The 26,699-nt window shown below is 40.9% G+C and overlaps 1 protein-coding gene across 2 annotated transcripts in view; it reads left to right on the top strand.

Annotated features, from left to right (window-relative positions):
- PAMR1 (peptidase domain containing associated with muscle regeneration 1) overlaps nucleotides 1-26,699 on the top strand; it is an 89,981-nt gene that overhangs the window by 38,042 nt on the left and 25,240 nt on the right. For both annotated transcript variants that reach the window (XM_042441878.1, XM_042441872.1), the window contains exons 4-6: nucleotides 9,124-9,238; nucleotides 12,285-12,502; nucleotides 16,901-17,008. In XM_042441878.1, coding sequence (XP_042297812.1) covers nucleotides 9,124-9,238; nucleotides 12,285-12,502; nucleotides 16,901-17,008 — 441 coding nt within the window. The remainder of the gene's footprint in view (nucleotides 1-9,123; nucleotides 9,239-12,284; nucleotides 12,503-16,900; nucleotides 17,009-26,699) is intronic.

The following is a 26,699-nucleotide window of genomic DNA, read 5'->3' as shown; positions in this document are numbered from 1 at the left end:
AGCCTTCTCTTCTCTCTTTCCCAAAGGGAATCTGGGGAGACACAGGAGAGCCTGGACGCCCAGGGATCTGATGAGGGATCGAGCCTTCTCTTCTCTCTTTCCCAAAGGGAATCTGGGGAGACACAGGAGAGCCTGGACGCCCAGGGATCTGAGGGGGGGATAAAGCCTTCTCTTTTCTCTTTCCCAAAGGGAATCTGGGGAGACACAGAAGAGTCTTTGCAGCCGATTTTCATTTGCTGCCCAAAAAACAACAACAAACAAACAGAAATGGGAACGGGGAGCAAAATAAACCATGACAAAGTGTTTTGAATCAGGTGACGACACTTGTGACGTCTGAAGCCTACACACTTGATTGACAGCTTGCAGACACAAATGGGGACGGAGAGCAAATTAATCTGCTTTAAAATACAGCGATTTAAAATAAATGGGAACAAAAACAGGGTATAAATAAATCGAGGTAATTTGCCCCTTTTCGTAATGGAAACGATGGAAAAAAATTGAATTAGACTGAGAACATAACCTGAATCAGAATCATGCCAATATAATCCGTTTTATCTGCCAAGTGGGAATGGGGCCTTAGCATAACCCAGAGTCAGTGTGGTGCAGTGGTTTGAATGTTGGACTGTCTGGAGACCAGATTTTGAATCCCTGCTCAGCTGTGCAAACCCACTGGGTGACCCTGGGCAAGTCACACTGTCTCAGCCTCAGAGGACAGCAAAGGCAAACTCCCTCTGAACAAATTTTGCCAATAAAATTCCACAATAGGGTTGCCTTAGGATCTCCATAAGTCAGAAGGCACACAACAACAACAACAACAGCATAACCCTAAGTGCCACCTTGAATCCTTGTACTGGGAGGAAGGCGGGATATAAATAAACAGTTATTATTAATAATAATAATAATAATAATAATAATAAGTGAGCAGAGAGAATGTTTATTTTATAGGACAAACCTGTACAAATTACTCTAATGCACATAGGCTAAGATCTTAGCCTGTTCCATCAGAACAGAACATCCTACCAGTGTTGCTAGATGGAACTGTTTGGTATGCACTTCCAAGACAGAATCTGGCTGTTCCAAAGCAACCTGTTTCTTCAATGCCTAGCTGTAAGGGATCCTTGGAGCCAAGACATTATAGGAGTTGCTGGCAAGGGAAGTCACTTGTTCCATTTCAGTAGAAAATTTCCCAAGCCATTCCTCCCATAGCATCTTAGTTCTGAGGACCCTGCAGCCAAGAACTGAAGAAATAGAAGTTTAAGAGCATAAGGTGGACCATGCAAGTTTACACCAGAGGTGTGCTTATTTTAACATGTTTTTCACCATGGATCTCCAGATGCCTCTGGGAGACCCACAAGCCTCTCCTCCATGGCTCCCTGGCATCAGGTATTCAGAGACATACTGTGTTGACTATAGAATTAGGTCTAACGGTTTCAAGTTACATGAGGGATAGATTTCAATTGAAAATTAGAAGGAACAGTTTGACAGTAAGAGCAATTTGGCAATTCTGCCAATTGCCTAGAGAGGTACTGGTTTCTACTTCTCTGGATGTCTTCAAAAAGAAGTTGGACAGCTACTTGCTAGAAATGTTTGAGCTGGAGATCCTGCATTGAGCCAGGGGCTGGATGTGATGGTCCATGAGGCTCCTTCCAACTTTCTGATTCTATGACTCTGAATGTATGAGGTTCCATATAGCTGTTCATCATGGCTAATAATTACACACACACACACACACGATAATCTATAATATATACCTTATGGCAGCGAGGTCCATAAATTAATATGTATTACCATACTCATGTACAAGTCAACCTCATATATAAGTTGAGGGAAGTTTTCAGGATAAAAATCATGGATTTTGAATTTTGATATGATCTGTGTATAAATTGAGGGTAAACCTTAGGCGGTCACAACAAAGAATAGAAAAGGGGGAAACCACTTCCCTCCTTCCTTCTCCTTCTTTGGACATCTCCTGACTATCTAACACCACTTCCCTGGGGCTGGTTTTAACATCAGATTGTAGAGGGAAGAAAGTGGAATTAGAAGGGGTATTTCTTTGATGGGAAGAGAAGGCTTTCAATTTAGGCTGGGAAAGGAAAGAAGAGGAGCTGAAAGGGGTGGTTTTTTTGTTTTTTTGTTTTGTTTTGTTTTGGTTTTTTTGATGGGAAGAAAAGGCTTTCAAATATAACTGGGAAGAGAAAGAAGGGGAACAGAAAGGGGTGTTTCTTTGATGGAAAGAGAAGGCTTTTAAATTGGATTGGGAAACTCTTACACACACATACACACACAAGGGCTGTTCAACAGTGGAACAAACTCCTTTGGAGTGTAGTGGAGTCTCCTTCCTTAGAGGTCTTTAAACAGAGGTTTTCCGTTAGAAGCGGTGGCAAAACTACAAGCCCCAGAGTCCTCTGGGGCTTGCCCCGACTCCTTATTGGTGCGCGGGGCAGAAGGGGTGTCTCTTCCACCCCGCGATGCTCTAGGAGCTGGGATCTATGGTCCGGGAGTTCCGGTCCTCCAGGGCAGCTCATTGGGCAGTTGCCCTGGAGGAGGAGTCTCCCTGACCACGTGGTCTGAGGGCAGAGCCGTGGCCTATTTAAGGCCGAGCTGCCGGCTCCGGCCATCAGTTGGCGCTTGGCTCCGGTTGAGGACGGAGCCAAGCTGGAAAGGAGGAGGTGCTGGAGTGCTTCTCCCACCCACCCACCGCTTGGTTCTGGGCTTTTTGTCACAACTTGTGGGTGGCAGCATAGGCCAGGATCTGCATGGTGTGGTACCAGGGCTACGGAGCTCTGGTTTGGGAGTCAGTCGGGACCCGGGGGCGAATAGGGCAGGCGTATGGCCATTGCGGGGGCCATAACGCGAGAGCGCCTCCCGGTGACTAGGGGCTTAGCGAATATGTGAACGCATGGCAGAGTTGCGGTCAAGTGGTGTTCCTTAGCCCCTAGGTCATCCCAATGCCTGGTGGGGACCAGGCTTTTGCTAATCTGACAAACATGGGGCTGTTTGATTTCGCAGATCCTGACCTCATGCTTTGTGCCAACCCTACCAATTGTTTGCTAATTAATAAAGTTGTGGCCTTTCCTCCAGCTTGGTCTCCTGTGGTTATTTGGCAGCAGCATCTGAGGCAAAGAGCCAGCAGTTTGAACTTGCAACTCTAGACCAGAGCTCGAATCCTAGCTCGGCCATAAAACTCACTGGGAGACCTTGGGCAAGTCACACTCTCTCAGCCTCAGAGAATGGCAATAGCAAAAATCCCCTCTGATGAAATTTGACAAGAAAAAGGAGAAGGAGGGCTGCCCCCACTCCCCCGCCCCCCAACTGAGAAGCACAGGGAGTCCGTCCTCACACTCGGGGGGGAGGGGCTCTCTCCCTGCTTTCTTCTTCCCTGAGAAGTTGGAGCTCCGTTCCTGATGGGACCCCAACAGCCCCCCCCCCCATGTTTCCTCACCACCCTGGCTGCGATCCTAAGGGTCTCCCGAGAGGGAAGGTGAGGCAACTCTAGCCAACCTCCTGAGGAAGGGAGCTGGACATTTTTAAGGCTGTAACGAATGCCTTCTCAGGCAGAGCTCACACTTCACAGGTGTAGTGGAGGATTGCTGTATTTGTATCAGAGTAGAGATTTTTGCAGAACATTCTCTGAAACATACAAAACATATTCTCCAAAACACTCAAAAGCAAAGCAAATTGTTAATTTAGAAGAAAATAGATATTTATAAAAATATAACATGTTCTTTACTAACAATCCCCTTTCCTTGCAAGTATAGTTCTCTCATATTGCAATCATTTTAAGTACACCTTTCTTTAAAGGTAAAGGTAGTCTCTTGACATGAATGTCTAGTAGTAACCAACTGTAGGGGGTGATGCTCATGTCCGTTACTAAGCCAAAGAGCTAGTGTTGTCCAAGGAATGCTCTGGTGGTCATGTGGCCAGCATGACTGCATGTAACACTGTTACCTTCCCACCAAAGTGTCTATTTGCATTTACATGCTTTCGAACTGCTAAGTTGGCAGAAGCTGGGACTAGTGACAGGAGTTCACCCCATCATGCAGCACTTGGGCCTTGAACTGCCAACCTCCCCCCCCCCCAACACACCCTCCTGGATCTGGGGGTAGGCTTTGCCAGGGTAGATTCCTCCCCCTTCCCGGCCACCACTCCTTCTTCCTCAGCCCTCTGCAGGAAAGGTCAGCAGTGCTGCCAGGGAAGTTGAGATAAATTTCTTTGGAGTTGGGGGCGTCAGGGTTCCTGTCACTCACCTTCCTTGACTGGGGATCCCTGGAGGGTGGAATGGAGGACGAGGAGGAGATGGAAGCCCATGGCGACCGAGAGGCTTCATTACACCTCACTAAATTACAGTTCCCAGAATCCCATAGCATAGCAACGTGCAGGCCTTCCAGCTGAAAGGAGCAAGTCTTCTGTCTGGAAGGGGTGAGGCTTCCAGCTGGAAGGGGCAGGGCCTCTGCCCAGAAGGGGCCACCTACAGCCCCTCCTTTTCACAGCTCCAATCTTCCAATCTTCAGAATTGGCATCTTAACAACTAAGCCACTACATTCCTTCATCTTTCTTTATATTTTCTGATTTGTGGTGTTTGTTGCATGATAAGATGATCAGAACTATATACAGTAATGCTAGGCAGTGTTTTGATAACAGTATGTAAAAGAATTTTTTTTTCTTGACATGAAGGCCCTGGATGCTTGACATGAAGGCCCTGGATGCTCAGCAGGAAGGACTGGATAGCTGAGAGATCCAAGACAGTACTTAGAGAGGGCCCTATTGTCTTCAAGCAAACTTTTAATGACCTCACTTCTTTCCAGACAGACTCATAAGTGAGCCTGGCCTAACCATCCTTTCCCCTGTTTTCTTCTAGTTCATTCTGTGATTTCTCCATACTTCATTTTGTTTTTGGTTGGTTAGTGGTGCTCTTAGCTGTTCATTCTTAGCTTTTCATTTCTGTTGTTTTTGTGACAGGAATTGCATAGAAGAATATATAGGTGAGAGAATTCAGTGACCCTTCAAATGCTGGACTGCATCTCACTCATCATCGACTATTTTGGCTAAGGCTATCCTGGCTAGGGCTGATGGGAGTTGCAGTCCAGTATTATTTGAGGGGTCTAGAAGATACTCTCAAACCTGAACAAGCCTTTAAAAAGGGCAGGGAGAGAAGATAGCTTCAATATAAACAAACTGCAATTATTGAACAGCTCTAGTTGCTATTTTAATCTTTTGGCCCCCATCAAGAATTTTTATGTGTCCCGGGTGAGGTGTCAGGTTTTCCCCCCTCTCTTTTTTCAGACACAAAAGAAACATTGATGTTGACAGTCTTCCAGAACAGGTTTTTCCCCTCTCAATCCCCCTTCCCCTCCATTCAGGACAAGGCAGGATTTCTCAGGATTAGTATTTGGGGTGTACGTTTTTCTTGGAGGCTTTCCAGATCTTTCTCTCTGAACTCCAGTGAGATAGGGAAAAAACCCATTGGTTGGAGGATGGTGGAACCAGCTGCCTGATAATTTTCTTAGGGGGGCTGGCAGGGCATTACACAAACCTCTTTTGGATCAAGGTGGAGAAAAAAGAAAATGAAGTTCAGATCTTGTCACAGATATGCTCCATGCAAAGAAGGGTCGTTGCAAATATGAGCCTATTCCTTTGGGGGCACTCTTTGAATGGCTCTCTCTTTAGCCTTTGGACCACCTGCTTTGTTGGCCAGCCTTGTTTCCTTGGCAGGAATGTTCTGCAAATTCAGACTGTACTGCTCTCCCAGGAAAGGTGCATTCAGTATTCCCTGCACGCCACCATCTCTTTGCACCAGTTCTTTCTTGTGAAAGGCGACATCAACAAAGGGAGCTCAAAAGCCTCCTTGTAACGAAAGGGGAATGTTCTCTGAGGTGATTCAAGGACCTTGTCAGTCCTGAAGAAGGTTTCCTGCAGCTTTGTCTCAGGTTGTTTTGAGGTAGGAGCCAACGGCAGTGCTAGGTTTCCTCTCTTCAGTGTGGGAAGCCACATTATCATGAACATTGCAGCGGATCCTGGCATTTCCCAACAGTATCCTGATGACAGCCATGGGGGCAAAGTAATTAATTCTCCAGCCTTTCACATCAGAAACCAACAGGCTGTATGTAGAATGAAACACTTATGATGAAAAGTTTTGCATTTCTTTTCTGATTCTGAGTGCACTTAATTGGGGGTAATTGAGGGTAAACTGACAAAGTTTTTTGTTTTTGTAAGAATGGAGAAAGCTTAACATTATAGACTCTTGCAGGAAGCAGGAAGTACTGAGATAAGGCATTTGGATTCTCTGAATGTGGTACTGTGATACCTGTAGTGTCTCATTTTCCTGCACACTAAATTGCTGCATCCATTTTTCCTCCTCAGTTTTAGTCTGTCTGCAGTCCAGTACCTTCTCAGTGTGCCATAAATAACTACAGAGATAGGCTGTGCCAGGACTATGCAACATCCAAGTAGAATAGCAACATTGGGCAACACATGTCAATGCATGAATGGCTGAATGTCATTTTACAATGCACAACATACAGTGTACAACCACAGTGTAAAATAGCAGTGCACATTGCAGAGCTGCAGTGAGTAATGCAGTGTGAAATGACAACATGTAACATTGTGTATGCACAACTCCCCTTCTGCCACTTTAAGCAGAATACATCTGTTGTACTGTGGTGAATGACATGCCCTACATGCATGACTTAAGCATACGTATGTTGCTAACAGGATGGCACATATGAAATGGTTGCTGCAAACAATCAGGAAGGAATTGAACTAGCCCAGGTACAGATTAATAAATGATTGCTAAAGCAGAACAATGTCTGTTCTGGAAGCTTGGCCTTACTTGTCTTCTGTGGACAAGCCCTGAAACCTCCTTTTCCCTGCCCAGCTCTGTTCACAAAAGAAAAATGAACCTAATAGTTATTAAAAAAAAAACCAGTCAAAGCATTTGACCCATTGAAGCAGTGAATGAATGGAAAGAAGAATGCAAGGTGGAGGTAGAAAGAGCTGAAGGGAGAGAGGGAAAAAACCAATACAAGAGGAAAAGGTGAGGAAACCTTTCACTTTATTATCCAAATGTGAGAGAAAAAAGCACACATTAAGCAGGACTAAGGGATTTATTGTAGTTCTTCTCAAATAATAAATATTTCAATGAATTAATCAACATTTTTCCACACTCTGAAAATAAATTACCATTCAATTTATAAACTTCTGTAAAGTCCCTTCCCATATTTAAAAGTAAGATTTTTCTTACACATCCACATTTTTTTTTAAATTGGCCATTGACCAGTATACAAAATAACTTGATAAAATAATAATTGTAAAATACAATTATTAATAATTCTCAAAAACAATTTCAGATACAAATTCGAGGTCATGTTATACAATATTAGTTTTCACCAACCAATTGGGAGTGTATTTTACATACGATGTAACAAAATTTGGCTACATTGTGAACATCACTTGGTTTCTGATTGTCCAGAAGATAACATAAATAGAAAGTATCAGTACATCCAGAGTGTTTGTTTAGAAGAGGAGTAATCAGCTGATAGCGACTGTCCTTGTGGAATTGACAGTACAATAGAACATGCACTGTAGTTTCAATAACTCCATCATTGCAAAGACAATGCCGAGTTTCATAAGGTGTTTTTTTATATCTCCCTTCTAGCACTGCTGTTGGGAGAGCATTAAATCGAGCTAAAGATAGAGCTCTCCTAAATTTGGTTATTGTAACATGATATAGATAAGGAGTAGGGGATGAAACCGAGATTTGGTTATTTACCACTATGTGTCTAGGAAAGGCAGCAACTTCCATCTGGCCTTCAATGTACAGGATTCTTTGTTTTATAACCAATTTTGCTTGATCTATTTCTAACTTTAAGATGGTATCCCTAAAGAGTCCAAGAAGATTCAGATAGCTGTTTCCCAAGAGGATTTATGGTTGTCTACAAAAATTAGCTGAGATAATCCTCCAATTTTATTTATCTTAAACCAATATGTGAACATGTTAATCCACAGACAAAACTCTATTTTACTAACCTCTGCTTCCCTTCACAGTACAGCAGTTGATACACAGCAAGCAACCTGAAATCTATTCCTCAGAAACTTTGTACTCGTTCAAGGGCAGTTATGCCACTATAGGATCCTAGTTGGGCTCCGTATAACAATTGTGATCATGCTTTGGCCATAAAAAGTTTAATTGTGGCGGGAATAAACTGAGCTCCCTTGGTGAAAAAAACAGTTTTGAATAGCATTAGCCGTTCTTTGGGCATTGCGAATAACATAATCTGAGTGAGCATTTCTACTTCCTGAAACTTGGAATACAATCCCCAAATATTTAAAGGTTTTAACCTGTTCAATATACTGCCCTTACAGCATCCATTTTCTCAGTTTAGGGCATTTTGAAAAGGTAAGAATCTTAGGCAGGTTACACACCGCCATTTAGTACGTAATGAATACGTACTAGGGTTAGGAAGGGGCGGTGCTTCCGCACCCCCCTAACCCTAGTACGTATTCTGTCCGTACCATATGGCGCGGCCGTTCCACACGGCGGCCACCATATTTACGTATCGGACGCTGTGCGTCCGCATGTGTTGCGGCGTCTATGACGTCACGAGTCCGCCCCTGGCACCTCGCGACGTCATAGAGGCGCCGCTTAAAGAGCTCCATTTTGGAGTTCTTTTTCGGTCCGTGCGGGCAGCGTGCGTGTGGCGCTGCGGCTCCCGCCGGAGCAAACGGCGGCGGCGGCAGACGCCTCAAGGTGGTGGTCTGTAACCCACCTGTGTCTTAGAGTAATTTACTATTAATTTTTCCTCAGCACAGAAGTGAGCAAGAGTTTTTAAAGCTCTCTTAAGGCCTATAGGGGTTAATGATAAGATAACTGCATCGTCAGCGTATAATAGTAAATTAATATGTCTATTGACTAATTTGGGGGGGGGGTGGAAGGAAGAGTTGCTCAAAAAGGAGATTAATGAGTTTATATAGCAGTTGAATAGGATAGGAGCCAAAACACATCCCTGTCTGACACATCCACATAGCTCAGAGGTATAACCTGCTCCTTTTCTACTTGGCTCTTTTTGAGGTGCTTTCCCATCCCTTCACACAGCCTAACAACTGACTTCTTTTGGCTTCTTTCAGGATGTGGGCAGGTGCTCCAGGCTTCAAAAGGTCAGATTTTATTGGAAAGTTACCCACTGAATGCCCACTGTGAGTGGACTGTACATGCCAAACCTGGGTTTGTTGTTGAGTTACGGTAGGTGGGAGATGAATATTAGCATATTTGCTTATGTTACAAATTTTGATGAGTAAAGGCTATCAGGTTGATATTTTGAAGCTGGGACTCTGAGGAATTTCCATTGGAGTCTGTCTCCTCTCCATAGATATCACCATGAATCATAATTTATACTTGAACTACAAAATGGTTTTCTTCCTTTTTCAAAGTCGCCTTGAAAACACTAAAAAAAAAAAAAAAAGATGCTGGGTCCTATTCTTGGCACATTGGCACTTAAGTTATATTATCTGAGCATATCTGAGTTTGTCCCCTAAACAAACTTAGCTTTGGGCAGGTGAATAAGGAAACATGGCTACAGGCATCTTTTTCTTACTGTGGAATAGTCTATGGCTCACAGGTTTGGCCACTCCAGTAGGTAAATGACCCATATGAAGTATTCCCACCAAAAGAAGCAGGAACTTTCATAGAGGACTGGGGTCACCTTTCCTGTCCCATGATCTGTCATTCAGTTAGGGACCACAAGATAAAACTATATTGGTTGATTTTCAAAATACTGAAGGATAAGGCCACTAGACACAAATTGAAGTTATCAATGGTTACTAAGCATGCATTCACCTGAGTATCAGAGGCATTGTGCCTCTGAATATCAGTCACTGGGGAAATTGAGCTCATGTTCTCATCATGGGTTTTCCATAGCTATCTGGTTGGCCATGATGGGAACAGTATGATGGACAAGATGGGCCTATGGTTTCATATGATTTCTTTTCAGAGGAAACCCCCCCATAAATTTTAATAACTGTGCATTTTGGAACAATGATAGTCATATAGGAACATAGAAAGTTGCTTGTTTTGAGTCCGTTGGTCTATCTAGCCTAGTGTTTTGTCACTCCCTGTCAACTGTATTTTTAGGGCTTTGGGCAATGTTCTTTTTTCAAACCCTGCCTTAACTGCCAGCAATTGAACTTGCAAACCCAGTGTTCACTCTGCCATGGCCATTTCCGCTTCAAATTGGTTCCTAATTTCCATTGCAATTGTCATTTTTGTTGTTTAGATCGTATATACCCATCTCTTTGGCAGAGGCCACTTTTGATTTCTTACTAACCCTTATTTTATAGCTTTTCAGAAATATCCTAAAGCATCCAGACAGTTGGAAGCCTAAAGCTCCCTCCATTTTCTCCAACTTTACACAGCACATCGGTGTTAAACATGTTTGCACATGTTTACATTGTTTGGGTAATAAAACTGGAAAAGTTAGTTTGCCATATCTTTCCCTATGTCTCTTATATCAAAATCAGTGGCACATATCCTATATAGTCCTTTTAAAAATTTAGATTCAAACTGATCTTGACACAGGGTAAAGGAGTGAATCCCAATGTTCTCCTTTCCTCACCAAAGATATGACCAGGGACTGACTCCTTGTATACACCATTTTAAATATGTGATTTTCTAGACTGGATTAAGCCTTTTATTTACTCACCTCTCCTTATAATTTTATTTCATCTTTCTTAGAAAGAGCTCAAGTGGCAAACATAGTTCTCTTCCTCCCCACTTCAACCTCACAACAAACCTGTGAGGTAGATCAGGTTGAAAGAGAATGACTGGCACATGTTCAACCAGTCAGTTATCATGTGACTGAATGGGGACGTGAACCTGGATCTCCTAAATCACAGTCCCACATTCTAAGCATTATACCTTTTGAGCTATGCCCAGGTCAGCTGTTTGGAAGGCAGCTTATGTTCACCATGATATATGCCAGCTGTTTCTTAATAGGATATTTTAAAATCAGCACATTTAAACCTGCCTTATTCTAAACCTGAGTCCAGATGAGCTAGTATTGTTTACTCTGAAGTGTGGTAGCTTTCCAAGTTTTAAGGCACATTACCTATCATCTACCAGAAGAATGGGGCAAGTGCGATGAGTCCAACAGCAAATTTGCAGCCTATCAAAAATGGAAAGGAAATTAAACCTGAAGAGTCTGGAGGTCTACTTTCAGTTTTTTGAGGGAAAGGGTATTTTATGGTCTTCAGTGGTACCAGGGCAGGGAGTTATTGTTAAAACGCTTTTGATGTTGCTACACAGCGCATGAGGCAACATGTCAACGTTTGGCACTAGACTTTCCTCCTTCGTGACTGTAGTCAGCAGCTTGTGAGCTGGAGAAAGACCTCTCCCTTTCTCAATGAGCTAAGAGACACTGTAAACTTCTTTCAGATGAAGCTTTTATTCTTAGAAGAAGTTCCACTGTGTACAACAATATATACATTGAAACCATCCACACTAGTAACAACCCACACTGGGGTGAAATGCTCGTCACTACTCTAGCAAAGCCTCCGTGGGGCCTACTAGGCCTTGCCTCTCCCTCTGTGTCACAAAGGATCCAGCCACCCTCCTGAGGGACTCTTGAGACTGGCAGCATCCTACAGGACTTTACAGCACTTGTTGGCTATCTTTTTGATGCCACTTCCTGTTTAAATGCCTAATCATTATGGCTCACAGTAACCCCTTTATGCCTGGTTACTATTAAAACCCACATTGTACATTTTCCTTGTGACTCTGTATCCCAACAGTTATTTCCTATTTAAAATGAATCATAGTTCCCAGAAGCTTCCATGAGTAATCGTTCTACTTTTTCTGTTAGAAAAAAACCAACACATTTTTTTCCTCTCAGGGGCTTGGAGGCCCAGAGGTTACAAAAATGGCTTTGTAGGCCACACTCAGCCACACTTTATCTACTGCCTGGTCCTTTTAAAAGGAGATGCCTGGGTTCTTCTGCATGCACACAATGTGCTCCACCACACATTTATAGTCCCAAACCCTGAGTTCTCCAACAGCCAAGGCTTATGAGCAACAAGTGTTTCGATCAGTTGTAGATATTTCCTAGAGATGGGGAAGTTGTTGAGGACATATGCAAGAATATCTGTAGCCTTTTTGTAGATTTTTCTAGGTACACAATTAATGAAATGAAAGCGCAAGCCTTCAGTGTGAGCATTTATCACTCATAGCATCAAAGTTATTTATAAATGGAGTCCCACAAATTTGTCATCTATGTTTTTGTTTCTCTGTATCCAAGGTTTGCAATGCTAAGTTTGGAGTTTGACTACATGTGCCAATATGACTATGTGGAGGTCCGAGATGGGGACAGTGTTGATAGCAGAATAATTAAGCGTTTCTGTGGGAATGACAGGCCTCCACCAATCCGAAGTACAGGATCTTCTCTCCATGTTCTTTTCCATTCAGATGGTTCTAAGAACTTTGACGGTTTTCATGCCATCTTTGAAGAAATTACAGGTAAAGAAGACTTTTTAAAGGCGAGAAGTATTTTTCCCTCAATCACAATAACTTGATCTCATGGCTTTACTCCTTTTTCAGCAATAAAAAAAATCTGTTATGTAAGATGTTGTGCTACCAACAGTGTTTAGGATGATGAGATAGTTAGGCATTAACTGTATTTTTGATTTCTCCATTTTTTAAAAAAAAAAATTTGGTGACTTTTTCATGCACTTAGGACCCACAAATGCTTTAAGCCACATATATGTACCACTCTTTAGCATTCTGTTGGACTGCTTTATAAATGAATACTGTAAACATCATTACAGTGTTTCCAAAGGGTTTTCAAATTAAATTGAATTAAAAAAAAACCCTACAATACACCATATTCTATAACTGAATATAGATCATACACAATTTTTTCAAAATTAAAGCTATACAGATCAACAGCTGTTGAAGATAATATCTTAAAAGCCAAAATAAAAATGGAAGATAAATGTAAATACAGAAAGCTACTTCCATTCCCTGCTACACCCAGATGTTAAAATCATGTCACCTAGTTCACCTTGTCACCTTGTTCCTTGGCAGTCACAGCTACCCTCTTCCCTAGCTCTCTTTTTTCGAGGTGAAACTTGTTAAGTATAACTCCTCGCATAAGGCTTTCCCATCCACCGGGCCAAACCAATAATCCACAGAGGTTACATATACACACACAGCAGTTTTACTAATCCTACTGTATCTGTTGACTTGGGACAATACCTTCAGTGTACATTTAGGATACAGCTTGCTCATAGTTTTATCTAGAAGCAGATAGTTTGTTTCTGCAGTCTTATGCAGAAACAGGATTGTGGAGATAATCCTGTGAATATACTCATGCACAGAAGTTATATTTCAGGACAGTGGTTCCTGAGCTTTGATGCTCCAGATGTTTTGGATGTCAGCTCCCAGGATCCCTGACTATTAGTCAAGATGGCTGGGGCTTTGGGGAGCTGTAGTCCAAAAGCCTAGAGAACTGAAGTTTGGGAACCACTGCTTTAGGGGGTTAGCTACACAGTTTGGGAGGGAAAATCCAATGTGTAAAAAATAAATTCCTGTTCATTGTTGTTGATAAGGTTGTCTTCGAGACTAGAGTCCTATTGCACTGTAGTCTGTATAATCAGATTAGACAAACCAAAATCTATCCATTATTAAGATGAAAGGAAGATAAGACCTTTTTTATGTAAAATTCTTCCTGGAAGATAAATGCCCAAATGTCACTCTTGTAGTTGCCAAATTTCTCTCTCAGACAGCTCGGATTAGAACCCTCTATGTACAAAGTTAAGAGCTGAGCAACATCTGTGATTCATATATTAGTGCGGGGAATTTTATTTTGGGGTATTTGATGACCTGTATATTTTGATTGAATTAGTAAATTTTGGGTCTATGGACTGCAATAAATTATGACTGACTGACTGACTGGAATCCTATGATCTCCCTATACTGTATATGTATTCAAAGCATTCTTTCAAAATATTACTGCATTTGTATCAAGAAAAAGGCCAGAATCAGTCTGGCTTCAAGACCTGGATAATTAGTAATCTGGAACTGTAACTATGACATTCAACCGGAGATAGGGTGGGGTGGGTGTGAACTGCTTTTTTCACAATTAATACTTCTGTTTCATGGAGAGGAATGATGGGATGGGGAAAAACTGGGCAGGAGAGATACTTGTCCAAGATAACACATTGTGGGTAGGGAGGTGTCCCTTTGTCCATGCCCAGCACAAAATCCAGTGGACTATACTCCTTCAAACTAGATGGCAGTGATGTATTCAAGTGTTTTAGTCCAAGTCGAAAATCATGTCTCAGTTCGAATATCAAGTCCTTGCAAGATACTTTCAAGTCAAGTCTCAAGTCTGGGAGCCAAATTTTAATGCAGGATACATTTCTCAGAGAGGGACAGGCAATGGGCTTGGGGTGAAGACTGAGGTCTGTTTGGCAGCCTGCCACTGCTGCACATGAGAGGATCCTTCTAAAGCTTTTCAAAAGACCCTTCTACCTCAAGCCCATTGCCTAATGCATATTCTGTTCCCTTCTAAGAAATGCACCCCTTGAGTCTACATCACCCAATTGTCTTGCCCAATTTGCTTAAGGCAAATGGATTGATCTGTTATGTCCAAGCTGGGCAACGGTAACCCTCCTGATTATATTGGGGCCTCTGTATTACTTCAGCCCTCACCAGCATATCAAATGATGAGCGTTTATGGGATCTGGGGTCACAGTTGCCACCCTTCCCATACTACATCATGGTTTCTCTTCTTGGTATTGCATAAAGTACAAACAGTGCCACCCCAGGAGCTGTTAGAAGTAGCATTGTGTTAATTAAAGGTCCTATTTTTAAAAAAAAAAATCTCAAAAGTCAGCTCCGTGAAATTGAACTTGGTGTGGGGTATGCAGCAGCAACAAGGCCTCCTTCCCCCATGGGACTAACATATTCCACCCAGGGCAGGATGAATGGATGTTGTTTCTTCTGCTCAGCAGGAGCTGTTTAGTATTCCACTGCTGCCACCTACTTTTCTTTCCGCCCATTTTTAGCAGCAATTATTTGGAGACTGGCTGGTTGCTACTGAGGTAATCTATGCAGAGTGGGATATGGAGGACTTACAGTTTTATAAGGAAGCTTTTTTGTGTGCCTTATTGTGATTTTGTCCCAGCCAAATGTGCAAGCTGAAATGAAAAGCTTTTAAAACTCTCTCTTTTGCAAAGCATTAACCTGGACGGTGACACTGTTTATGGGAAAGAATTTGATTTGCATGGGGAGTGAAGAGGGTGCAAAGCTGTGGGGTGGAGACCTCTGGCAGCACAAATTCAGAAAGATACAGCAGTGTGAAATCCTTTTAAAAAGACAAGAGGAACAAGATATTTTTAAAAGCAGGCCTTGAGGGGGGACTGAGATCAGTATGACATGATGAACAGAGTTTATTGTTAAGGATAGGTTTAAGCAATTAAACATTGTGCTGTGGCCCAGAAGGGAATGATAATATTCAAAGAGGACAGTCCTAAGTGTTCTGACTAAAAGTCCATGGGAAATAAAAGAAAATAACAAAAATGATGGTTCTGCTAATCCCTGAATAAAACCAAGATTGTTTACTGCCTTTATGTTTATGATGGTGGAATACAGTTGCCATCATTCCCTCCAAGTAACTATGCTGATTGGGAGCCATTTCATACTACACAATTATAGTGCTGTATCCCACGTTCACTGCTATGGCAGCATCCTACAGAACCCTAGGATTTGTAGTCTGGTGAGGCACTAGAGCCTTCTGGTGGAGAATTCAAAATGCTCCTCCTTCTACTGCAAGTTCCAGGATCCATAGTATGTTGCCATGGCACTATAAATGTGTAGTGTGAAAGGTCCTCAGAGCTCATTGTAGTTGTTGCCCTGCAATATCTATGAGCCCTCATGTTTCCCTATATTACTGCATATCTGTTTTTGTTGTTGTTGTTGTTGGTGTTTTGTTGTTGTTGTTCTGACACTTTTATTGCTTGACACTTTGTGCTTGCATCACCTTAATTAAGCATCTTTTCAAAATGCTTGCTGTGCACCTAGATGTTTTCACTGACATATAACAGTCATTTGATCTCTGTAGGACCTTCTGCTGTAATTGCGACTCCGCAGTTGTACAGTTTTTCTTTTCTCTAGCTTCTTTCCTGTGGTTTTATTTCTGCTCTCCTAAAATCATAATGGGGCAAGTCATGACCGTGTCACATATCTTTTTTCTTAATCTTTCTGGGCAGTTACGTCCCTCAGGGAGTAAGAAGCAAAGAAACCTTAGACAATGTATATGAAAACCACAATAGTGTTTATTGACTGGTTTCAATTCTTGAACTAGATACTGGAAAAGATTATGGTAGATCACTCAGTGCTGATTTATTGTTTCTCTTTCTGTCATCTCTGAGCAAATATTGCCTATTGTAATGAATGAAGCTTGGTAGAGCAGAAAACTGGGAGAATAGAATGTTAAAAAAAAAACAGTTTCTCACTTTGAGTTACAACCCCAAATACCATGATGGTATTTGTTACCATTTACCAAGTAAGAACATTCCTTGAAGTATGTACCTTATGAACATACAGTCAGCCCTCCATATCCATGGATTCAACTGTCAATGACTTGAAAATATTTTTTTAAAAAATTATAAATTCCAAAAAGCAAACCTTGATTTTGCCATTTTATGTAAGGGACATCATTTTATTATGCTATTATATTTAATGGGACTTGAGCATCCACAGATTTTGGTATCCACAGGAGGTTCTGGAACCAAACAGATAAGAAGCAGATAACAAGAGCCCACTGTATTTCAGTAGGACAGATAAAGAGGGTAAAGGAATCTGCTCTATGGAAGCAACATAGAGACCCATCTTCTGCTTTACCCCCTCCAGCTTGTTCTTCCTCTCCATGTCTGCATGATGGAACCTGCATCCTCGATAAAATCGGTGGCCACAAGTGTGCCTGCCTAGCTGGTTATACTGGGAACCGTTGTGAAAGCTGTGAGTACATCCCTGTGCTTACAAAGATGAATAAGTGTGTTCAGAATGTCTATGTTCTAAGTAATTCTACTACTGTTTAGCATTCCCATGTATAATGATTAGGCTGATTTGATAATTGGCTTTTAAAAAACAACCTGTGCTCTGGAAAGACCTGAATGAATCTCTATGCAGAAATAAAATTGGTCTGGGCTGTTGAAGACATAATTAATGATATTTACTCAAATGTCATAGTGAGTTGATCACCTCCCAAACTATTCAGCTACATTATTAGATGCTCCAAAACAGTTTAAAATCTGCCTGGGCAAACAGCGAATCCATCCATTTATCACATATAATCATCATTGTGTAAAACCCTTCTGAATCAAGGATAGATATTAAATGGCCCTACAGATGTTGGTGACTGCAACTCCCAGTGTTCCTCACCATTAGTTATGCTGGCCAGGACTGCTGGAATTTTCAGAGCAACATCTGGAGGACTGCATGATTCCTGCCCTTTACCTAAATCCAGTTGCTCATCCCATTGACACAGTTGTAAATGACATCTAATGTGAGTCCCACTGAGTGTAACTGAGACCAGTTATTAGATTTAGGCTATAATCTGTTTTCAAAGTTGTCTTTTGGTGGTTTTTAAGCACCATCATTTCTTAGCCTTTTTGTCCTGGGGCAACCCTTGAAATAATTTTCAGGGAACCTGTGCATAAAAATTATACCTACAGCTCAAAAGAATTTTTGACCCTAGGCATGATCTCTTATGGAATCCCTAGTGACCTCTCGCAGAACTCTAAGATTCCATAGAGCCCTGGCTGAGAAATCCTTCTCTCTAGTAGTGGTTTTCTCTGATATTAGAGCAGGTGTAAGAAACCTGAACGCTTCTGTTGTTGGACTACAACTCTCATAGCCTTTTACTTATTTAGAGTGTACTATCCCCAACCTTCCAGTATTCTTCAGAAGGAAGGTGTTGTTGTTGTTTTTTTAAATGGTTTCCAATCACTATGGTTAGATGGATATGAAGAAAAATGTTAAGGGTTAGGTGAACCTGGTGCCCTTTTTGCATTACAATTCCCATATTTTGTACAACAGTGCCCATGATCCCAAACTATTTGCTGTTGTCTGGGCCTGATGTGAGTTATTATACAAAAAAGCTGGAAGGTACCTGATTACCTACCAAGTTGGCAGTATAGATTAAAATAATAATAATTATGGTGACCAAATCATCCTTTCTGTTACTTTGAGCAAGTAAGATATTGGCATTCCCATGAGACCAACCCACAAGTTTGCTATTTTTATGTTGGAACAAAATACTATCAGTCTTTTGTTCATTGTGTTTTTCAGGTGGTATTAGAACAGGTGGTACTGAGATGGTATTGGAATTAAGTATGGCATTCACTGCATCTGTTGCAAGTATTAATGAGTCCATGCAATTCCAAAGGAGATGCCCCAGTAATAAACCTAATTTTGTCCAGAAGTTCAGTTTACAGATATGGTGCTGAAAACAAGCCATTCAGTGCTGGTTTTATCCACTATGTTCCTTTTTTGTTCATTAGTAAAATATTTTAAATGTCTAAATTTTATATGGCTGAATGCTCCAAGTGTGATTCACATTACACTTTCAGGAGTTGTATATATTAAACATTTGAACAAGCATAAGCTCTTTGTCTTACCATAGGTGTATTATCCGATTTCACTCTAGAATTACCTGCCAAGTATATTTGACATCTGAGGTCAGGGAGATCTCAACTTATTTTAAGGGCAAATCTCTTCTCTGGTGAATGCTTCAAACAGTGTAACTTGAGCTTCACTTCAATGAATCCAGCAGTAAGTGTGAAAACTCAAGAGAGGAACAAATCTATTTTTATAGCTCTATAACTATTCTTCATCCTCCTGCCTTCCTAAGACTGTCTCAGTGGTTAGCAGCAGGAGAGATGCCCACATTTGGTTCTTAAAAACAAAAACAAGCTTCAACATGCAAAGTAGGATGTCGATAGTAGAGCCTTGAGATGTTGGAGAAGTAACCAACATCTTCCCCAAGATGGGGTAGATGGCAACACTTTGTATTTGTGGGGGGAGTTCTCTGCTCCATTTTGATGGAGCTTAGCCATGGTAATGCATGCATATCTAACTGTGACTGAAAAGAGAATCCACCTAAATCTCAGGAGGAATTTCCTGATGGTCAGAGCTGTTTGACTGGAATATACTGCCTCAGAGTGTGGTGGAGTCTCCTTCTTTGGATCTTTTTAAACAGAGACTGGATGGTCATCTGTCGGGGGACCTTTGATTGCAAATTCCTGCATGGCAGGTGGGTGGACTGGATGGTCCCTGTGGTCTCTTCCAACTTTAGGATTCTAGGATGGGTGACAAAATGGTCTTGACTTTTCTTTTAGCCAGCACACATTGAAATAGTATCTAGAATTAGCCTTTAGTTGAGCAATATGTTTATGGTTGCCATTTGCAGTCACATCAGCCTCAACATAAGCAATTATGTGAATGAGAGACTTACATGAGCTCTGGCCATTAATAGCCCTGCTCGGGTCTTACATATTCATGGCCATGGTTTGCTTGAATTACTGTTTGTTATGAACTTTATTTATACCTCCCTTTATTGTGTAAGTTGGCATGCAAATTAAAATTATTACAATATGATTAAAACATAGAATTAAACCATTGGCTATATTATAACAATTTAAAACATAGCCTTAAAATGATCAAAACAGTACAATGAAAATAATAACACAACATTCTCTTAAAACATCTTTCCTCAAAAGCCTTCCACTCTAAAAGCAAGCCTGTCAGAATAAAAAATGTCTTTGCTTACAGCAAGAACAGGGCTGTTATAATCTCCATAGCAAAAGAGTTCTAGAGCCCCAGATAAGGCCCTATCATGTGTCCCCACAAACCAGACATGGGAAGGTGACGGGACTCAAAGAAGGGGCAGCCACAGAAGTGGAAATATGGACTGTTAGCATTAAGGCATGGACTGTTTCATTTCCTATTGCCTTCTAACTCAACAGGAGTAATATGTATATGTGGAATAATAACGTGATGCCAAATGATTAGTTGAGCTTTCTTTGTGTGGAAGTAATCCAGTTTTTACATTTTTTTCATTTACTCATATAACCAGGATCTTGAAAGAAACTGCCCTGCTTGATAATTCGAGTATTCAGATAACAATTAGACATAGTTCTTGGTATGCCTCTTTAAAATAACACTCCATGAAACAATCAGAATCTAATAATTGTGAGATTACTCTGAAAGATCTGGACATTGCAATGCTTGCTGTACCCTGGGTTTTTTAGCTGCTTTGAGTTGCACCTTTGGGGAAAATGTGGCATAGAAATAAATTGATTAATTGAGTTCTGCCTTTGGGGAAAATGCAAGATAGGTGAATCTGACTATGTAAGTACAAATAACATCAAAGGGTGCAGCCACATCTCTGATGTAATCTCCTGTATTTGTGGGGGGAATTCTATGCTCCATATAAATAATCCCCACACTGTGCTATGCAAAAAGATAAGATGAATGTTATGAGACCAAGGGGAGCTCTGGCAGTCAAAAGATAAAGTGATTAAAAGCTCAAGCTAAGTCACAGGCTACAGAGGAAGGCAGACCAGAAGCCACAACAAACCAAACCAAGCAGAGGTGTAAGGGAGGGTCTGCTTGTGTTTGTGTGCATGTTCTGTTGCTATGGATTTGCTTCCTCCTGGCTTACCTCTATGGTTTATCACCTGCTGGACAGCTTGAGGAAGGATAAAAAGGCCATACTGAACTGCAGTGGGGGAAAAATATTTTCCAACCCATGATCTGCCAATTAGAGTCTGAATAGAAGCACAAAGCCCAACTGCCAGGGTCCCAAACAAAGTATTTTTCTAGCATTTTTAATATAACTTTGCCCTGCCCAGAATCTTATTCAATACTTTGGTAGCAAGAGACCAAAGAACTGAAAAATGTTTAACTTCCATACTTGCATTCTCCCCCCTTGCTTTATTAACATTGGTTATGTATATGTAGAATCACCTTTCTGATTCTATGTTTAACTAGGGGAGAGATGGTTCCCCCTTGTCCTTTTAATGAGGACTCGTTTTCCTGTCACGGGACTTAGCATTCTGGCTCTGTAGAGCCTCCCATGGTACTGCTGGCCTACTGTGACCCCGTTTTGCTCTGAGACTTCCTGTCTTCATTGTCTAAAACAAAGCCCAACAAACTCAAGTCCTTGAGTAAATGCTGGGATCTTGTATTGAATGGGAAACTTCCATTGCTTTACGGATTCCCAGTCTCTGATGCCAGCTGAGTTATATTTCTTCTGCATCCTAATGAAGGGTTCTCCATTGAGCTTAACTGTGGTGTACTGTGCCATCACTACCAGCATCAGATTGTGCCAGTGTCAGCCATAATGTTTTTTTCCTCTTTTTTTGGACAGACCTGTGAAAGTGTTCTCTTGATTTTCCCGCTATGTGACTGTACTTGACTCCTGTCCACCATCATCACTCAACAATACAGACGGCTTTTAGTGAGGCAATTTTTTGAGAGTTTCTTGTCTTTATCAACTGACTCATATTTAAAAGAACCTTGCTTGTAATCTTGGATGGCAAGAAAATCAGAAACTTCTTTCCTTTATAACAGAGAGTAGAGGATGTATGGCCCTTGCAATGTTATATGTTGCCTCTCTCCAAATATGGGATCCAGGGCAGTTTACAGTGTAAGTTAAAACAAAATACAATTAAAACAATGTATAGTACAAAAGTAAATAAGAAAGTAAGTAAACAAATGACCCTATTAAAAATTTTAAAAGCTATTTAAAATACATTTACATTATTTGATAAAAATATTGCACAACCCATTGAAATGTTGTTTTATCACACCCAGGGTGAATCCACACTGCAGAAACGATGCAGTTTGACTAGGCTTGCCATGTCCCGATTTTAGGCGGGACATTTCTGGGTTTTGGCCTCCCGTCCTCCAGCCTGCCACCCTTGTCCTCCAGCCCACTGTCCTCCTCCTTCCTTGGTCCTCCGAGGTTTTCTTATAGCCTTCTCATAACAGGCTACACACTCCTATGGGTCTATAAGTATGGATACCAGTAAGGAAGATGGAAGAGAGAAGGAACACAGTTTTTCTCCCTTACTGTTACCCCATGTTGGCTTTCCGGCTTGCCTGGTTGCTTACTGTTTCTCTGAGATCTGTGTCCATAGGCACATGTGATCCTAAATATTCTTCTGTTTTGAACAACTTGGCAATGAACTAAGAATAAATGTATGGTTAAACGATTAAACTCTGTAGACTACAGCCATATTGCTTCCAAAATTTGTAAGCTATACAGAATTTGAGGGCTTCTATTTGTGTTCAAATATAATATAAAGGATGTTTCTTTAAAATATCACATTACAGTCTGGGAGGTCAATCTGTTTAAGAGTCAGATAAAATGAGTGAAACAATGAAAAATGATGTTGTGTGACTGGATATGTCATTATGCAAAGTGGTTTTTATTGACAGTGAGGAAGGTCACACTCAAGATTTCGTTCAGGAGCTGAAAAGGCGTAATGATGTAGAGGGCAAAAGTGCGAGTTTTACAATTCTATTATGGAGTCATTGTATAGCTTCAAATTAAGAATGTGGTGGCTTCTCCTCTGTCCCCCAGATGTCAAGGAGCAAAGGATAAATCTTACTTTATTAATTGATGGCATACGAGCTTTACTATATATCCAAATACGCATGCTAGGAAAAAGTTGTTGCTAAGAATAAAACAATTGTTACAAAGAAAAGCAGCAAGTCCAGAAAACTTTGGAAAACTTACTTTTGGGGGCTACAGCTCCCACAATGTGGACAGGCTGACTAGAGTGTTCTCTAGTATAATATAACATAAAAATCCTTTGGTTTTCCAAGCTCAGAGCAAATCTGGCAGAAGTTGGTATGCCTCCCTTTGGGAAAGACTGAACCTGGTAGTCATAGTTATTTATTTAATTATTTAATATCCCACCTCATTCTGTGACCCAAAGTGGCTTTCTATAATGTGTTTTATGCATCTTTCCCTTATATAGAAATTTAGTACAGAACTGTCCCTAAAAAAATTGAGCTAAGAATTGTGTGTGTATGAATGAGAAAAGTTCAGAATTGTAAAGATACTTTTGTTCCAGTCATCACATTGACCCAAAAAATGTTAATTAGATCCATTTGAATCAAAATGGGGATCAGACAAAATGCTACAGCATGCTTAAGTGTGACTGCTTTTGAAATCAATACTTCTGTTGCTTCTGTATATAGCACCCAGATTACAGTTCAGCATTTATATACTTGTTTCACAGCAAGAGAAGTTGCTCACACCTCTTGATGTCTCCAAAACCTCTATACTCTAATACAAAATCCAGCTCCCTTGGTGTGAGTGCTTTCATTGCCAAAATGGCACTATCCATGTTAGGACAAAATAGGCTGAGTGGTTGCAGAATGTTCTCTGTTGTAGTGGTGGTGGTGTTTTCAGTGTTAAGTGGGGTGGTGAATCTGCTCCAGGTGTAAGCTTGGACCAGAAAGGAGCTATTCAAGGTGTCACACCTATTTGGAGGACAGGTTTTAGCACCTTGGATAGTGCCAGGAGCAGATTCACCATTCCACTGATGTGACAGCTAAAGGCTGCCACTGAGTAGTAGGAACAGTAAACCAGGGGAAGTATCAAGAACTGCCCTTTTCCTCCACAGTTCAGTGAATCAGCCTTCTGTACTTCAAATAGCAAGAATTTTATTCCAGTAACTGTAGGTGTTACAGGAAGATGTTTGCAGACAGAACTGCTATTCTCCCTAAACACAAATCACATATTCACAATTCCCCACCCTAAAACCTTATGGGTTTGACTGTGATTCACCCATAAATCAATGCATATCCATGTATGATTCTTCTTGGAATAATCTCTCTGCCCCCCATTAAACACTTTCTTCTATATCTTTTCTCCTGTGAGAAATTGCATTCCATACATATATGTGCATGTCTGTACTAAGTAATTATCTTCACTTTATACCACCATCAAGGTTCTTTCCCAACACTACACCTCCCATCATTCCTCATATCTACAACATACATATGTTGTACAATTCTAAAATAATACTCCCTATAATACTACATTAATAACTAATTAACCCAACCATGCACACAACTCAGGGCAGATTTGATTAGATTTCATTAGATTCTGACAAGAGGCACCCAAATTGAGTGAAGTATTTTGGGAGAAGGCTGAAGTGCTTGCCTAGGATCTTGAACATTTTAATTGTACATTCCACTGCCGATAAATGTGTACAGTCACCTGCCCCCCACATTCATGGGGTTTAGGGGCACAGCCTTCAGCAAAAGTGAGAAAATGTGAATATAAATAAAGATTGTGAATGCAATTTTTTTTAACTTGAGAGAACAGGAATCTCTAGGTCTTCCAGTGCAACTGGAGAAACATATTAATCAAATTCAGGAATCCTCAAAAGAGAAAACAGCGAATGTGGGGGGGCTGACTGTAGTTTCAAATCTATCTGTATTGTAAGGGACTTTTTACAAGTTTGTGATAAACACATTAAAATCTCCTACAGGAGGATTTTATATACCAGTACTAATACAGGAGAGATAGGTAAATGATGTAGGTAGAATAATTTTGTTTCTAGGGTCTGTTGCACCTTTGAGAAAAGATAGTTTGTGCACCCTCCCTTTCAAGTATCCAACTTATCAGTCATTTTAGTTGCAATTGCTGTCAGTTTATGTCCATGCCCATCTGAAAGTTTCTGAACCGTGTTCTTGGTCTTGATCTTTAATCATCTCTGACACATTTAAATTATGTATCTGTCTTCAAATGAATTTCTAAAGCATTATGGAAATGAAGTTGTATATGAAAAATTGGGCTATACTGTGGTTTCTAGTTCTTTACAAAAGATGTCAGAATGTGCCCTGTATACCCTATTTTGGGGGTATAAAATATGTATTGACTTGAACTGCTCTGGGCCTTGTAACATTTTTTATCTAGTTTCTTATCTGATTAGCAGAAAGGAAAAGGACCACGCTATTACAGTTCTGTGGGAACATTTTTTCCCCACACAAAACCAACAACTGAACAAATCAGTTTTCCAGTTTTATTCAGACTTGTTTATTGTTTTCCTGCAAAGAAATCCCGTACAAGTCTCCCAAAACATGTGGCTAGTTTATAGCACTTTATAGTCCATTTGATGTGGTTCTTCAATCACAGGGCCTTCTGCCAGCAAAACAAAAATAATAATAATAAATATTTGAAGTAATATTGAATGTGTTCAATCCAGGTTAGATGGTCAGACATCTCTTTTATCCTCTCTTGCATTTTGCTTTTTTTCAAATATTGCATTATCAAGGAAAAAAATATGTTTAGAGGATCAAATTCTCTATAACAAACTCTCTGTAATAAAGAAATCCTACATTTCATGGTCATATGTCAACAATTCCCAGTGCACTGAAGATATTTTGTCGGACTATATGATAGGAAGAGCTCTAACAAAAAACACAATCGCCCCAGCATTTATTTATATTTCACATTCATTTGTTGCTCCCTTTTTGCATGAGATCTTAGATGGCACATGGATCAACAGGCTTCCAGTCCTCCCAAACCCTGCACTACCTCATAATTTTGTTGGGCAAATACAGCCTGAAAAAGGTCAATTTGTGGTCCTGAAGGATTCTGGGAATGGCAGGTTTTCTCAAAAATATACCCCTCGCCCCCCTGAAAACATGCCAGGAAACAGAGAAGTTGCAAGCCTGCTATAGTATAGTGGAGTTACAAGGTAGGTATCATGAGAGGACCAAGTAGATTTGGATTCAAATGCCATCCAACCTGCTGGCTCAGTCATATATAATACTAGTGGATTGCCCAAGCATGGATATGTGAACACATTTATTGTCACAAACATCATTTCAGTTTTAGCTGCACTAGCATTTTTGCTAGCCATAGTTAGTGCAAACAACAGTTAGTATCAAAAATTGAAAGGGATAGGAATGGAGTAGAAAGAATGTGAGTCTGAAGGTGAAGGGGGAAGAGGCTTGTGTGGCTCCACTGGGCACTTATGGTCACTTAACCATCAAGCAGGCTTACATTTCTACTAAAACAAAGGTGTAGTCAGTGTGAGATAGTGGTTAGAGTGCAGGACTGGAATTATGGAGATTTAGGTTTATGTTTCTACTTGAGTAATGAAATTCACTTGGCAGTCAATTTTTCTCAGCCTGACCTACCTTGCAAGATTGTGAGGATGACATGGGGAGGAGATGTATGCCAATTAGAGCTCTGTGGAGAAATTTTAGGAAACAAACATAACTAATGGATCAATAATAAATAGCCCTGAAAAATAGAAAAATCAAGATTCTGCAAATGGACCATCCAGGGTCAGGGGTTTTCCCAGCAGACAATGATCATTAATTAAGCAAACACTAATCCTCTTTGCATTTCCTCCCACCTGAGTCTTTTCTATCACAACAGAACAATACACAGATTAACATGGAAATCACTCCTCCCTACCCAGGCTCACACAATACACACACACACACACACACACACACACCTTACTGTCTTCCATGCCAGCATTCTCTGAAGATGTCAGTCACAGATGCTGGTGAAACATCAGGAATAAACTCTTCTAGAACATGGCCACATAGCCTGAAAAAACTACAAAAAACAATAGGCATCATAGTCTTAGTAGACAAAAGGGCAGGC

The sequence above is a fragment of the Sceloporus undulatus genome, chromosome 1 (genome assembly GCF_019175285.1).
Source record: "Sceloporus undulatus isolate JIND9_A2432 ecotype Alabama chromosome 1, SceUnd_v1.1, whole genome shotgun sequence".
In the NCBI taxonomy this organism is placed as follows: domain Eukaryota; kingdom Metazoa; phylum Chordata; class Lepidosauria; order Squamata; family Phrynosomatidae; genus Sceloporus; species Sceloporus undulatus.
The sequence above is the reverse complement of the archived record's forward strand: the minus strand, read 5'-3'. Positions and strand labels throughout refer to the sequence as shown.